Source organism: Cydia splendana, chromosome 25 (genome assembly GCF_910591565.1).
Source record: "Cydia splendana chromosome 25, ilCydSple1.2, whole genome shotgun sequence".
NCBI classification, from domain to species: domain Eukaryota; kingdom Metazoa; phylum Arthropoda; class Insecta; order Lepidoptera; family Tortricidae; genus Cydia; species Cydia splendana.
In genome coordinates, this window is record NC_085984.1 from 1,666,903 (window position 1) to 1,680,447 (window position 13,545).

The 13,545-nt window shown below is 39.1% G+C and overlaps 1 protein-coding gene across 1 annotated transcript in view; it reads right to left on the reverse strand.

Moving 5' to 3' along the window:
* Positions 1-7,210: 7,210 nt before the first annotated feature.
* Positions 7,211-13,545, reverse strand: part of LOC134802642 (uncharacterized) — a 29,104-nt gene continuing 22,769 nt past the window's right edge. The window contains exons 14-15 of the mRNA XM_063775277.1: positions 7,870-8,008; positions 7,211-7,603 (exon numbers count right to left, since the gene is read on the reverse strand). Coding sequence (XP_063631347.1) covers positions 7,211-7,603; positions 7,870-8,008 — 532 coding nt within the window. The remainder of the gene's footprint in view (positions 7,604-7,869; positions 8,009-13,545) is intronic.

Here is a 13,545-nt window from a genome sequence, read left to right on the forward strand (position 1 = left end):
ATATTTATATAAAAATATCATTTTCGATTTTAGACTTCACATACTTATGAAAAAGTAACAAATCTCTTTATTTTAAGGCTAGTGCACACCGGCTGCGAGTGCGAAGATGTGCACGTGCACTAAAACGTTGAAGCCGTGCACGCATACGTCACGCAAGCGGTGTGCCGTCTCTTATAAGGATTTGTATATTACAACGTGCACGTGCTCGTCTACGTGCACGCATCCGGTGTGCGCAGGCCTTAAAAATATCCGATGATTTGTGAAATATCGAAACTTTTAAATTATTATATAAATATGGTCATTTTACACTTCACTCACTTTCTATATAATAAATAAGAATGACAATTAAATATTTCTCTATAAAACTAAAATATTATTGCTGTTTTTCACATAACAATAAAGAATAAAAAACAATTTTTGAATTTATTATTATAATAACTTACAAAATAATTATATTTCAGTCAAATTTAAAAGGATATGTAATTAAAGGTACCAAGTGATATCGAAATTAAATATTTTACAAAACTAGGTGCAATTTCGTTGACCATCAATAATATGTGACGTTATCTATGAAAAGGGACCTTATTGTCGATGGCGCTTACGCCATTATTAAAGATGCTCCGGTATAAATAACCCGCGCGACGCTGTGCGGCGTAAGCGCCATCGTCAATAAGGTCCCTTTTCATAGATAATGCCCCATATAACGACCAAAAGCTGCACAGCTGCTAATGTAACTTAAATTAATCAAAATTCATATTCACTAAAGATATGTAAAAATAATGCACAATATAATACAAAATAGAAGTTACATTTATCAAAAACTAAAAAAGTTTCTCCAAAATCGAATAGAATTTTAGGTTTTTAAAAGGTCGGCAACGCGCATGTAACACCTCGGAGTTGGCACACGTGCGATGTCAAAAGTTTAAAGGGCCATATGTATTGTAAAATGTTGTACGATACGTGCGAATAGGTAATTCGCAACTCCTGTCGATTTAAAACACTCCCTGTGGTCGTTTTAATTTATCGCCACACGTTTCGATTTTCCTCTTTTCCGCACTTATATCGTAAATAACTATTTCCTATGAAAAAGTGTTGCAAGGGAGACAAAAAGATCGAAATTTTGTGTGATGTAATTAATGGATGATCCCTAATATCAATTTATCAAATGTAACCTCTGAATTATATTATATAATTTTAAATACAAAGTTTAATCACTAAGAGGGAAATGGCTGTTGACTAGGCATATGGCTACATATTTACCAAATCAGTCACAAATGAGGAATGCTTTATGTACAAATAAAGGCCGGAGCACACCGGCTACGTGTGCGCAGACGTGCACGTGCACGTGCGCTAAAATGTTAGAACCGTGCACGCACACGTCACGCAATATGGTGCCGTCTCTCATCATCATCATCATTGGCCACAGCATCTTGACAGATGATTGTTGCAGCGACAGTTTATTAAGAAGAAGAGGATATACTGATATCAAAGAGAATTTGAAATAGAGAGTTACTATCATGGTAAATTATGTAACTACAGTACATTTACTGCTATCTTTCGACAGAAGTTTAAAACTGAAAGACCGCCATTTGACTTTGATCATTATTCTTTCACTGATATGTGTTAACTTGTTAAATATTGATATTAACGCCATCTACTCGAGCGTAGGCTGAAGGTTATGGTGCCATCGCTCGAAAACATTGCACCATACCTTTGCCCTATAGTTGAGTAGATGGCGTTAGTAATATTTAATAAGTTACCACATATCAGTGAAAGAATAAGGATCAAAGTCAAATGGCGTTCTAACAGTGTTAATATTCTGTCGAAAGGTGGCAGTCAATTTACAGTGGCTACATAATTTACTTTAACAATCCGCCTCTATACACTCTATTCTCTTTGCTGATATATTAGCAAGCGGTGTGCCGTCTCTCATAAGGGTCCGTATATTACAACGTGCACGTCTACGCAAATTCATCCGGTGTGCGCAGGCCTTAAATGGGAAATGTACATATACATATTAAAGTATAAATGTCTTTTCTAAAACTATGAAATAAACAGTCTACGTGATGTTTAAGGATATGGCAATAATAAAGCGATAGTTTACGAGTAAATAAGGGAAATTTCTACAGTCAACATCTTTAGGTGACAACGAAAACTCACTACAATAGAGTCTCGGTAATCCGAACCCTCACTTATCCGGCGATCGCTCTAATCAAGACGGTCTAGGCGTGGGTGCATTGCGCACTTAATATGGAAGAAAACTACTTTCTTCCTGGCATTTTCCAAATGAAAATGTGAAGCATAAAAGTATACTTAACTGTATTTTAGCTACATGGAAATAAATAAAGTTTTTCTACTCCACCACTTCTATTTGTCAATTAAATGACTGCCAGTGATATCTACTTATAATTTTTTTTTAAATGCTAGGCTAAAATCTACTAACCAAATTGATTTACTCTTGTTTTTATTAGGGTTCCGTACCCAAGGGTAAAAACGGGACCCTATTACTAAGACTCCACTGCCCGTCCGTCTGTATCTCACCAGGCTGTATCTCCTGAACCGTGCGTGATAGTTTCACAGATGATGTATTTCTGTTGCCGCTATAACAACAAATACTAAAAAATACGGAACCCTCGGTGGGCGAGTCCGACTTGCACTTGTCCGGTTTTTTGCAATAAGTGAGGTTTGGTTGTCACCTGACAATAATATTTAAAGTAATTAGAACTTTAAAATATTCGCGCATACTTTCATGAGGCGGTGACAAAGGGGAATCTCTCACACTTTAAATGGTCTATACCCATTTGTCCCCACGTGACCGCCACTATAGATGAGGCGGGGACAGATGGGAATGCTTCAATATATGCACCTGTTCCCATCTGTGCCCGGCGGGAACAAATGGGAACACACATTTAATAACTAGGGTAGGTAATTTGATTTCAGGCAAAAATATTATACTAAATATTACACTCGCGTTCACAACTTGTTCGAATATTACAATCAACTTCACTTGGGGATCTTTTACATCTCTAAACTTAATGTATTAACCATGGAGAATATTGGCATTAAAATGCCGTTGATAATGATTTGTCCCTATCTATCACTTTGACATTATAGTTCGTTAGAAAGAGACGACATTTAACACAGTTTTGCTAAGTGTTATGAACAATATAAGGCTGCCTTACCCCTGAAGCAGAAATGAGCGGAGATGGGAGGAGAATTGGTTGATTGCTGCACGTCTAGTCCACTCCTCCTCAGTGGAAAGGCAGCTTATGTTTAAATTATACACCTCTGCTATATTATAAAATATTGACATATTGGATACATATTAGTTATGTATTCTATAGCACTAGATATAGTCTGTATCTTTAGGTATTTAAATAAAAGTAAACAAACAATTTGTAAGTTTTCGGGTAGTTATAACATTTATTAGTTAACCGACCAAATACAAAACCGCCTGGATCAGTCACTGAACGAATTGACTTTAACCTGCATTATTTGATCATGTAATGTCTACCCTCAGTTGAAGCCAGTTGGCTTAAGGAGCCATTTGAGGGTAGATTTTGCTTACTTTTATTTAAATACCTAAAAATACAGAGTATAGTTGATTAGACTGTTTGCATAACAGTCTCCTGTCGAGTCACATTTCATATGAACTCATATTGACGGTTGGAGACCTTTTACACCTCCAAATCTTAGTATTTATCTCTGCCACTTAAAATCTTTTACATCTTTTTATAATTATCTCCATAATATTCTTACCTGTGTGTGGTGTGTTCCCACTTGTCCCCGCCGGGCACAGGTGGGAATAGGCGCTTCATAAACACTTCCCATCAGTCCCCGCCTCATGTATGGCGGCGGTTACTTGGGGCGGGGACAAATGGGAATACACCCTGTGTCTAGTTTTCTTTCAAATTTTGTATTTATATTTTTATTTAATTCCCCTCTAAATTTAAAAATCTAGAACTATAATATAACAATATATACACGTCACTCTCCTAAATTGCCAATTCAATGATATTTAGATTATTGCTACATTTAAGAATATTAAAAGACGTCTAATATAAATTTTAAATTTTTTTTGACAAATACATATTTACATAGGTCACCAGATAAGTTTTACAATAATATACAAACATGAAAAAACAAAGAAGTGGCCTATTACATATATGTACTTTATAAACTACATATATTTCCGTAGACAATGTTTTGCGGAAAAACATTTACTTTCTTTTTAAATCTACTTATATTAAAATAGTTATTTACGATACAAGTGCGGAAAAGAGGAAATTCGACACGAGATAAATTAAAACTCGACCGAAGGGAGTGTTTTAAATTGACACGAGTTGCGAATTACTTATTCGCACGTGTATCGTACAACGTTTTACATTACATATGGCCCTTTAAACTTTTGACATACGCACGGAAAGTGCTGCTAGTGCGGCAAATTAGGACCATGTAAATAGTATTTATAGGTATTGTATAAAATATTCGTACGTCGTCTCTCTAGCCGTCGCCGATATTTTCAAAGATTTTTTTTTAATAAGTAAATGTTTCCCGCCAAACGTATATGGAAATATAGTTTTAAAAAGTATATGTGATAACCCACCTCTTCGTTCCATATTTGTCCATTACAGAACTTATCTAGTTACCTATGTATAGTCGTACGGTTATAAAACGTCGGAAGCCACTTGAGAGATTACATGCCGATGAATGGCATGGTTAACTTTTGTTAAATCGAACCGCTAATTACGTGTGCAAAATGAAATGCAATAACAACAAAATATTCCAAACAGATAACAACTTTACCGCTTAAAGAATAGAGTTAGAATTACAATAGCAGATACTTGATACGTATAGGACCTTTTGGAATTCAGGGCCACGGTCGCTCAGGTGTTTGCGAATGTTTCATGTTTAATTCCAAAAGGTTCTATATCGAGTACTTGCTATTGTACTTAAACTCTATCCTTCAAGCGGTAAAGATGTTATCAGTATGTAATCATCATCATCATCATTTCAGCCTATATACGTCCCACTGCTGGGCACAGGCCTCCTCTCATGCGCGAGAGGGCTTGGGCTATAGTCCCCACGCTAGCCCAATGCGGATTGGGGACTTCACATACACCTTTGAATTTCTTCGCAGATGTATGCAGGTTTCCTCACGATGTTTTCCTTCACCGAAAAGCTAGTGGTAAACATCAAATGATATTTCGTACATAAGTTCCGAAAAACTCATTGGTACGAGCCAGGATTTGAACCCGCGACCTCCGGATTGAAAGTCGGATGTCATATCCACTCGGCCACCACCGCTGTATGTAATATTTTGTTGTTATTGCATTTGATTTTGTACAGGTAATTAGCGGTTTGGTTTAACAAATGATAACAATGCCATTCATCGTCAGGTAGTCTCTCAAGTGGATACCGACATTTTAAAACCATCCGACTATACAGGGTGGCCAAAAATAACTACATTCTCGTTGCCAGGGAGGTGTTGGAATTATAATGAGCAACTTTTACTATGGGACCAACCCCGAAATAGAAAATGGACCAGCCAAAATGCATGAAACAGCCAATTTTTTTTCCGCGATTTCGGGGTTGGTCCCATAGTAAAAGTTGCTTAGTATAATCCGAAAACCTCCCTGGCAACGGGAATGTAGTTATGTTTTGGCCAGCCTGTATAATAATGCAGGTTTCCACGTCGGGCCACAAGCTTTGAGTATCATAGAATCAGTCATACAACTTTGGTTACAGTTAGAAATGGCAAGTCCGGACACTTTCGAATTTCGATCACAACGGCACGGCTACCACGAGTCGGCATTTGACATTTACGTGAGCGACTCAATCGCATTTTCTACCAGGGATGTTGCGGATGCAAATTTTTTTATACGACCTAAAAACCTTTAAGAAAAGAGCTTTCTCCCATCTTAAAGCGCGCAGCGCACTTGCAACCTGCAGGTGTCTATGGCCGACGACAATGGCTTACCATCAGGCGAATAAAATATCTCTATAGTCATAAAAAAAAAACTATACAAATAATAGTTACAGAGATATAAGCCACCGTGCCATAGCCTCCTAAGGCCTGCAGGCAATAGAGTTGATTTTTAATTCTTTGAAAATTTTACGAAACAAAAGAAATACAACTCTGTTCTAATTAAATATGGTTTAAATTTCATCGAACCGAAGAAGTGCTATAGGTAGGACCTTGGGCCTTAGGAGGATAACACTTCGTTACACGGTTTTTGATCCTACGGGTTTTTAAAGACCACCTCACGTTTCACGTCAAAACACAGTCTGCTATTCATCTTTGTGGTTAGATTACATGTTTAATATTTGTCTACATAATTACAGGATATTATAGTAACAAATATCGGTATATATACATACAAATCTGTAGAATGTCAGTCCGTGTTACGGTGCGTCCTGGCTGAAAGTCGAGTGTAATCTGTAAAAAATGCAGACAATGTTATTAAGCTTGAAATAAATTAAAATAATTCAGCCTATATACATCCCACTGCTGGGCACAGGCCTCCTCTCATGCGCGAGAGGGCTTGGGCTATAGTCCCCACGCTAGCCCAATGCGGATTGGGGACTTCACACACACCTTTGAATTTCTTCGCATATGTATGCAGGTTTCCTCACGATGTTTTCCTTCACCGAAAAGCGACTGGTAAATATCAAATGATATTTCGTACATAAGTTCCGAAAAACTCATTGGTAAGTGGCCGAGTGGATACGACGTCCGACTTTCAATCTGGAGGTCGCGGGGTCAAATCCTAGCTCGTACCAATGAGTTTTTCGGAAATAAATTAAAACTGGAAAAATTGGAACTCTGGATCACTAGTCCATGCACTGTCAACTAAGTTACCAAGATCTCACTCGAGGACAGGTAATATTTCCATGTATGCGCGCCTTATGGAGGTCCCTAGCGACATCTACCGTAAGAGAGTTTTCACATTGTCCGATCCGATATCGGATGTCGGAAGGAAGTAAAATGTAAGTTATAAGTGTTTCTCTGTATTTATTTATGCATTTAATAAATCTTCATTACAAAAAAATTACAAATGAAAACGCAAAAAAGGCGAACTTTATGCCAATGGCACTCTCTTCCAGCTATTTTTGATAGGCGCCTTACGACATCGGATATCGGTGCGGCGCTTCCGATAAATTGAGCCATGTCGGAGCCCCCCGTCCGCTGTCGGACCGATAATATGTGTTAGTGTGCGTATGTGTAGGCGTAGTGGTTGTTGTAGTGTGCGTATGTGTAGGCGTAGTGGTTGTTGTAGTGTGCGTATGTGTAGGCGTAGTGGTTGTTGTAGTGTGCGTATGTGTAGGCGTAGTGGTTGTTGTAGTGTGCGTATGTGTAGGCGTAGTGGATGTTGTAGTGTGCGTATGTGTAGGCGTAGTGGTTGTTGTAGTGTGCGTATGTGTAGGCGTAGTGGTTGTTGTAGTGTGCGTATGTGTAGGCGTAGTGGTTGTTGTAGTGTGCGTATGTGTAGGCGTAGTGGTTGTTGTAGTGTGCGTATGTGTAGGCGTAGTGGTTGTTGTAGTGTGCGTGCCGGCCGTGGCGCGCCCCTGCGGCCTGCGCGGGTGCAGGAGCCAATACAATCTAATGTTTAATTTGACTTTGGTTTTTATTTGTAGTTTTTTTGTTGTTTTCTTGTATTCTTATTTTGTAGTTTCACAGTGCCTTAGTTTTTACTGTAATGCTATGTCAGTTATTTGAGTAATAAATAAAATAAATAAATAAAATACATCCGATATCGATGAGGACAATGTGAAAACGCTTTTACTGTGCAATTCGGGATATAGTGTTTGTGTACCACGAATGTGTAGTATGAAGTGTGTATAATAATATTATTACCTCTATCTGACGCGGGTCGCGGTGGCGGTGGCGGTGGCGGCGAGCGCGGCGGCCAGCGCGGCGGCGGCGGCGGGCGGCGCCGCGCCCAGCCCGCGCACCACGGCGCCGCCCACGTACGCCACCGACATTATTAACCCGTGCGCTGTGCATCTGAAACAACGCATTTAACCTGAGATCATTCTGAAAAAAAACCGGACAAGTGCGAGTCGGACTCGCCCACCGAGGGTTCCGTACTTTTTAGTATTTATTGTTATAGCGGCAACAAAATACATCATCTGTGAAAAGGTTCAATCTCGGTTCATGATTACCCTTTGGGTACGGATTTACGGAACCCTAAAAACAAAACAAATCACGATCAAGTTCCTTACACCACGTCTTTTTTATAATTCATAATTCGTTTATTGTCTGTAGAACATGGGTATATACAATGATGGAACATGATTTAATATGGAATCACCATGGTCTTGCCAAAAGGCGTACAAACAGTCACACTTATAACTAAGTAATTACTACTACTTAAAACATAAGTCATGCAAATGCAAATTACAATATTATTTACAAATTTATGATTTAACAGAAGCGGTCTCATATCTAATATTAATTACGGCGATAATGTTAAGATCTGTCACAGAGGTACTCTTGAATGGAGTAGTAGGCTTTTTTTGATAAAAAGTCATGCAAAATTTTCTTAAAATGTTGTAGATTATTACAGTTTAAGATGGGTTTTGGGAGGTTATTATATAATTTAGGTGCCATTCCGAATACACTTTTGGAAAGTAAGGCCGTTTTGAATGGTTTTGCGTATATTTCTCCTTGATGTCTAATGCTATTAAGTTTTGTAAATTGACCTATGTTTAGTTTCACGTGTATAGCTACTTCATAGATGAAAAGGCAAGGCAAAGTTATTATTTGATGTTTTGTGTACAGGGGTTTACAAGACTCTAAAGATTTTTCATAACATGCTGCTCTAAGACATTTCTTTTGTGATCTGAATGCTCTTTCTCTATCTGTGGAGTTTCCCCAGAATATAACTCCATACCGTAAAGTGGACGTTACATATGCGTGATACGCTGTAAGCACAGTTGCCTGATTAGCTACTTTCCTTAAGTTATATAAAGCGTAGGAGTATTGGTCTAGTTTACTACATACTATATCGATTTGATTTTTCTATGTCAATTTACTGTCTAAATGTAATCCTAAGAAGCGCGTCATTTCAGTTTCGTCAATCTGTGTATTCTTATAATTAATATTTAGATCACTTGTCTTATTAACTCTTTGCCTAAAATTCATTATTTTTGTTTTAGATAAATTAATTTTTAGGGTTCCGTACCCAAAGGGTAAAACGGGACCCTATTACTAAGACTTCGCTGTCCGTCCGTCCGTCCGTCCGTCCGTCTGTCACCAGGCTGTATCTCACGAACCGTGATAGCTAGACAGTTGAAATTTTCACAGATGATGTATTTCTGTTGCCGCTATAACAACAAATACTAAAAACAGAATAAAATAAAGATTTAAATGGGGCTCCCAATGCTCCCATACAACAAACGTGATTTTTGACCAAAGTTAAGCAACGTCGGGAGTGGTCAGTAATTGGATGGGTGACCGTTTTTTTTTTGTTTTTTTTTTTTATATGGTACGGAACCCTTCGTGCGCGAGTCCGACTCGCACTTGCCCGATTTTTAAATTGTTTTTGTCCATCCATTCAATTATTCGTTCAAGCGTTCTATTAATGTTCAATTGGTATGTCTCTAAATCTGAATCTTCTCCTGAGATAATTACTGTGCTGTCATCAGCAAAGAGTATCATAGGATATTCAACGGCAAGTGGGAGGTCATTAATATATACGTTGAACAGTAAAGGACCTAAAACGCTACCCTGTGGTACCCCGCGTATTATTTCTTGTATATCAGATGAGAACGTGAATTCAGTTTTACTGTCTAAGCATATCCTGTTCACTTGAGTAATTTGTTTCCGATTTCTTAAATAGGATTTAATCAAATCGTGGGCGTTACCTCGTATACCATATCTGTATAGCTTATTTAACAATAATTCATGGTCGACGAAGTCAAAAGCCTTCGTCATATCCATGTATACTGCGCATGCCGGTATTACTTTGTCTACTTTTGCCATGATTGTCTGTAGTAATTCATATATAGCCATATTTATTGATTTGTTTTTACGAAACCCTTTCTGTTCTTTGGCAAATAAGTCATTCTTTTCAAAGTACGAGCTAATATTATTATAAATAACTTTTTCAAAAACTTTTGAAAATATTGGTAATAACGCTATCGGTCGATAATTATTATACAGGGTGATTTCCAATCCGGAGGTCGCGGGTTCAAACCCGGCTCGTACTAATGAGTTTTTCGAAACTTATGTACGAAATATCATTTGATATTTACCAGTCACTTTTCGGTGAAGGAAAACATCGTGAGGAAACCGGACTAATCCCAATATTTAAGGCCTAGTTTCCCCTCTGGGTTGGAAGGTCAGATGGCAGTCGCTTTCATAAAAACTAGTGCCTACGCCAATTCTTGGGATCAGTTACCAAGCGGACCCCAGACTCCCATGAGCCGTGGCAAAATGCCGGGAACAACGCGAGGAGGATAATGATAAAACGCTAAATAGTAAAGTTTATAATAGTTATAAAGTTAAGACTCTTAAATACCTCTCTTCTCTTCCAACTCCTGACTCGTCTCCTTTCTGTCTTGTTCCTTTTAACGACAGTGATATTAAGAAGAGCGTACTGTCCATAGCGTCTAATGCCGTTGGTGTCGATTGTGTTAGCCGTAAAATGATCCTCCCTCTCCTTGACCTACTTACTCCCGTCATTTCCGTCATTCTTAACAATTCAGTTTCCACCAGCTCCTTTCCTTCACTTTGGAAGGACGCCTGTATCGTTCCTATACCTAAAACGTCTAATCCTTCTTCATTTTCTGATTACCGTCCCATCTCAATTCTCCCTTTCCTGTCCAAAGTTCTTGAGCGTCTCGTTCACCAACAGCTTACCTCGTACCCAGGGTTGGGCAGTATTTCAATTACATGTATTTGAAATACGTATTTGAAATACATTTTAGTATTTTGTATTTGTATTTCAAATACTACCTGGAAAAGTATTTTGTATTTGGTATTTCAAATACTGCACTCACATGTATTTTGTATTTTGTATTTCAAATACTTTAAGCTTCAAAATACATTTCTACAAAATACATTTTTTTATTAAATTCTTTGATCCTAAAATGGAACGTTTTTTTAAATATAATGTACGACTTGTACGAGGTACAAATATGTAAGTACAATGCGCGAGCTATTCTGCGCGGAACTTTTCGTCAACAGCCAGGGGATAGGGTCATTGCAGTAGTTTCCGTCCATGCTCTAGTTTTCGACCACTTGACAGATTCATCATCATCACCATCATCATCAGCCTACTCTCGTCCACTGCTGGACATAGGCCTCTCCTATTGCACGCCATTGAGCACGATTTGCGGCAACTCTGATCCAGCTCTTGCCAGCCGCCTTGCGAAGGTCATCGCTCCATCTAGTCTGAGGGCGTCCTACGCTACGTTTGCCGATGCGCGGTCTCCACTCCAGAACTCGCCTACCCCAACGGTTAACGGTTCTACGGCTAATATGACCGGCCCACTGCCACTTCAGCTTGCTAATCCGGTGGGCTATGTCGACGACTTTAGTTCTCTGACGGATGACTTCATTTCGAATACGATCCCTCAGAGAGACTCCGAGCATAGCCCTTTCCATAGCTCGCTGAGCGACTTTGAATTTATGGACCAGTCCTACCGTGAGTGTCCACGTTTCGGCTCCGTATGTCATCACGGGTAGGACGCACTGATTGAAGACTTTTGTCTTCAGACTTTGTGGGATTGATGACGTGAAGACTTGACGCAGCTTCCCATATGCTGCCCAGCCCAGCTGTATCCTTCTATTCGACTCTTTCTCGAAGTTGTTCCTTCCTAACTGCAGTATTTGCCCGAGGTAGACGTATTCCTGAACAACCTCGAGAACAGCCCCTTGTACTGCAATAGGTCCCGGAGCAACACGTTCGTTGAACATAACTTTCGTTTTGTCCAAATTCATCCGGAGACCTATGCGTTGAGAAGAATCAGCTAGACCGGTCAGCATATGCTCTAAATCCTGCAACGTCTCAGCCATGATGACGATGTCGTCCGCAAATCGCAAGTGTGAGATGTATTCGCCATTAATGTTAATACCATGTTCCTTCCAGTCGAGCGTTTTAAACATATCCTCCAATGCATTTGTGAACAATTTGGGGGAAATCACATCCCCTTGTCTCACACCACGATGCATGGGGATAGCCTTAGTCTGCTGGTTTTGGACTTGGACGGCCATGGTAGCTGCGTTGTACAGACATCTCAACACTTGGATATATCGCCAGTCGACTTGGCATCGCTGCAGGGAATCCAGAACAGCCCAAACTTCAATAGAGTCAAAGGCTTTCTCATAGTCCACAAATGCTAAGCACAGGGGCCGATTATACTCTTCAGTCTTCTGTATAATCTGCCGCACTGTGAAGATGTGGTCTATGGTGCCGTATCCTCCTCGAAATCCGGCCTGCTCCGGTGGCTGAAATGATGGTTGACACTGGACAGATTAGCAAATAATATATTTCATTTTTAATTTACTATTTGCCAAATATAATTTTTATATGTAGACAGATATATTGTTTAGCTAAGGATTGAAATCAGTCCAAATTTGTGCAGCAATGTAGGTTTATACCTATTCAAATTTCGTCAAGTGGAAGAAAACTAGAGCTGGACGAAAACAAGCACAATGACCCTATAAGTTTTTAGGAAAGGATATTCGTTAAAAACCGGCCAAGTGCGAGTCGGACTCGCGCACGAAGGGTTCCGTACCATAATGCAAAAAAACGGCAAAAAAAGACGGTCGTTGCTTAACTTCGGTCAAAAATCACGTTTGTTGTATGGGAGCCCCACTTAAATCTTTATTTTATTCTGTTTTTAGTATCTGTTGTTATAGCGGCAACAGAAATACATCATCTGTGAAAATTTTAACTGTCTAGCTATCACGGTTCGTGAGATACAGCCCGGTGACAGACGAACGGACGGATGGACGGACGGACAGCGGGGTCTTAGTAATAGGGTCCCGTTTTACCCTTTGGGTACGGAACCCTAAAAAACTAAATGATTAAACAAAAAAAAATTAAAAGTATTTTGTATTTTGTATTTGAAATACATTATTTTAAACACTGTAATTTGTATTTTGTATTTCAAATACCAGTCACCAAAGTAGTTTGTATTTGGTATTTCAAATACTTTTAAAAATGTATTTTGTAATTTGTATTTGAAATACGTGGAAGCCAGTATTTTGCCCAACCCTGCTCGTACCTTAATACTCATGATCTTTTAAATCCCTTACAGTCTGGCTTCCGTTCTGGTCATAGTACGGCTACTGCACTCGTGAAGATCACTGACGACATCCGGGCGGGGATGAACGATCAAAAACCGGGCAAGTGCGAGTCGGACTCGCGCACGAAGGGTTCCGTACCATAATGCAAAAAAAAAAAACGAAAAAAAAGCAAAAAAAAAAAAACGGTCACCCATCCAAGTACTGACCACTCCCGACGTTGCTTAACTTTGGTCAAAAATCACGTTTGTTGTATGGGAGCCCCATTTAAATCTTTATTTTATTTT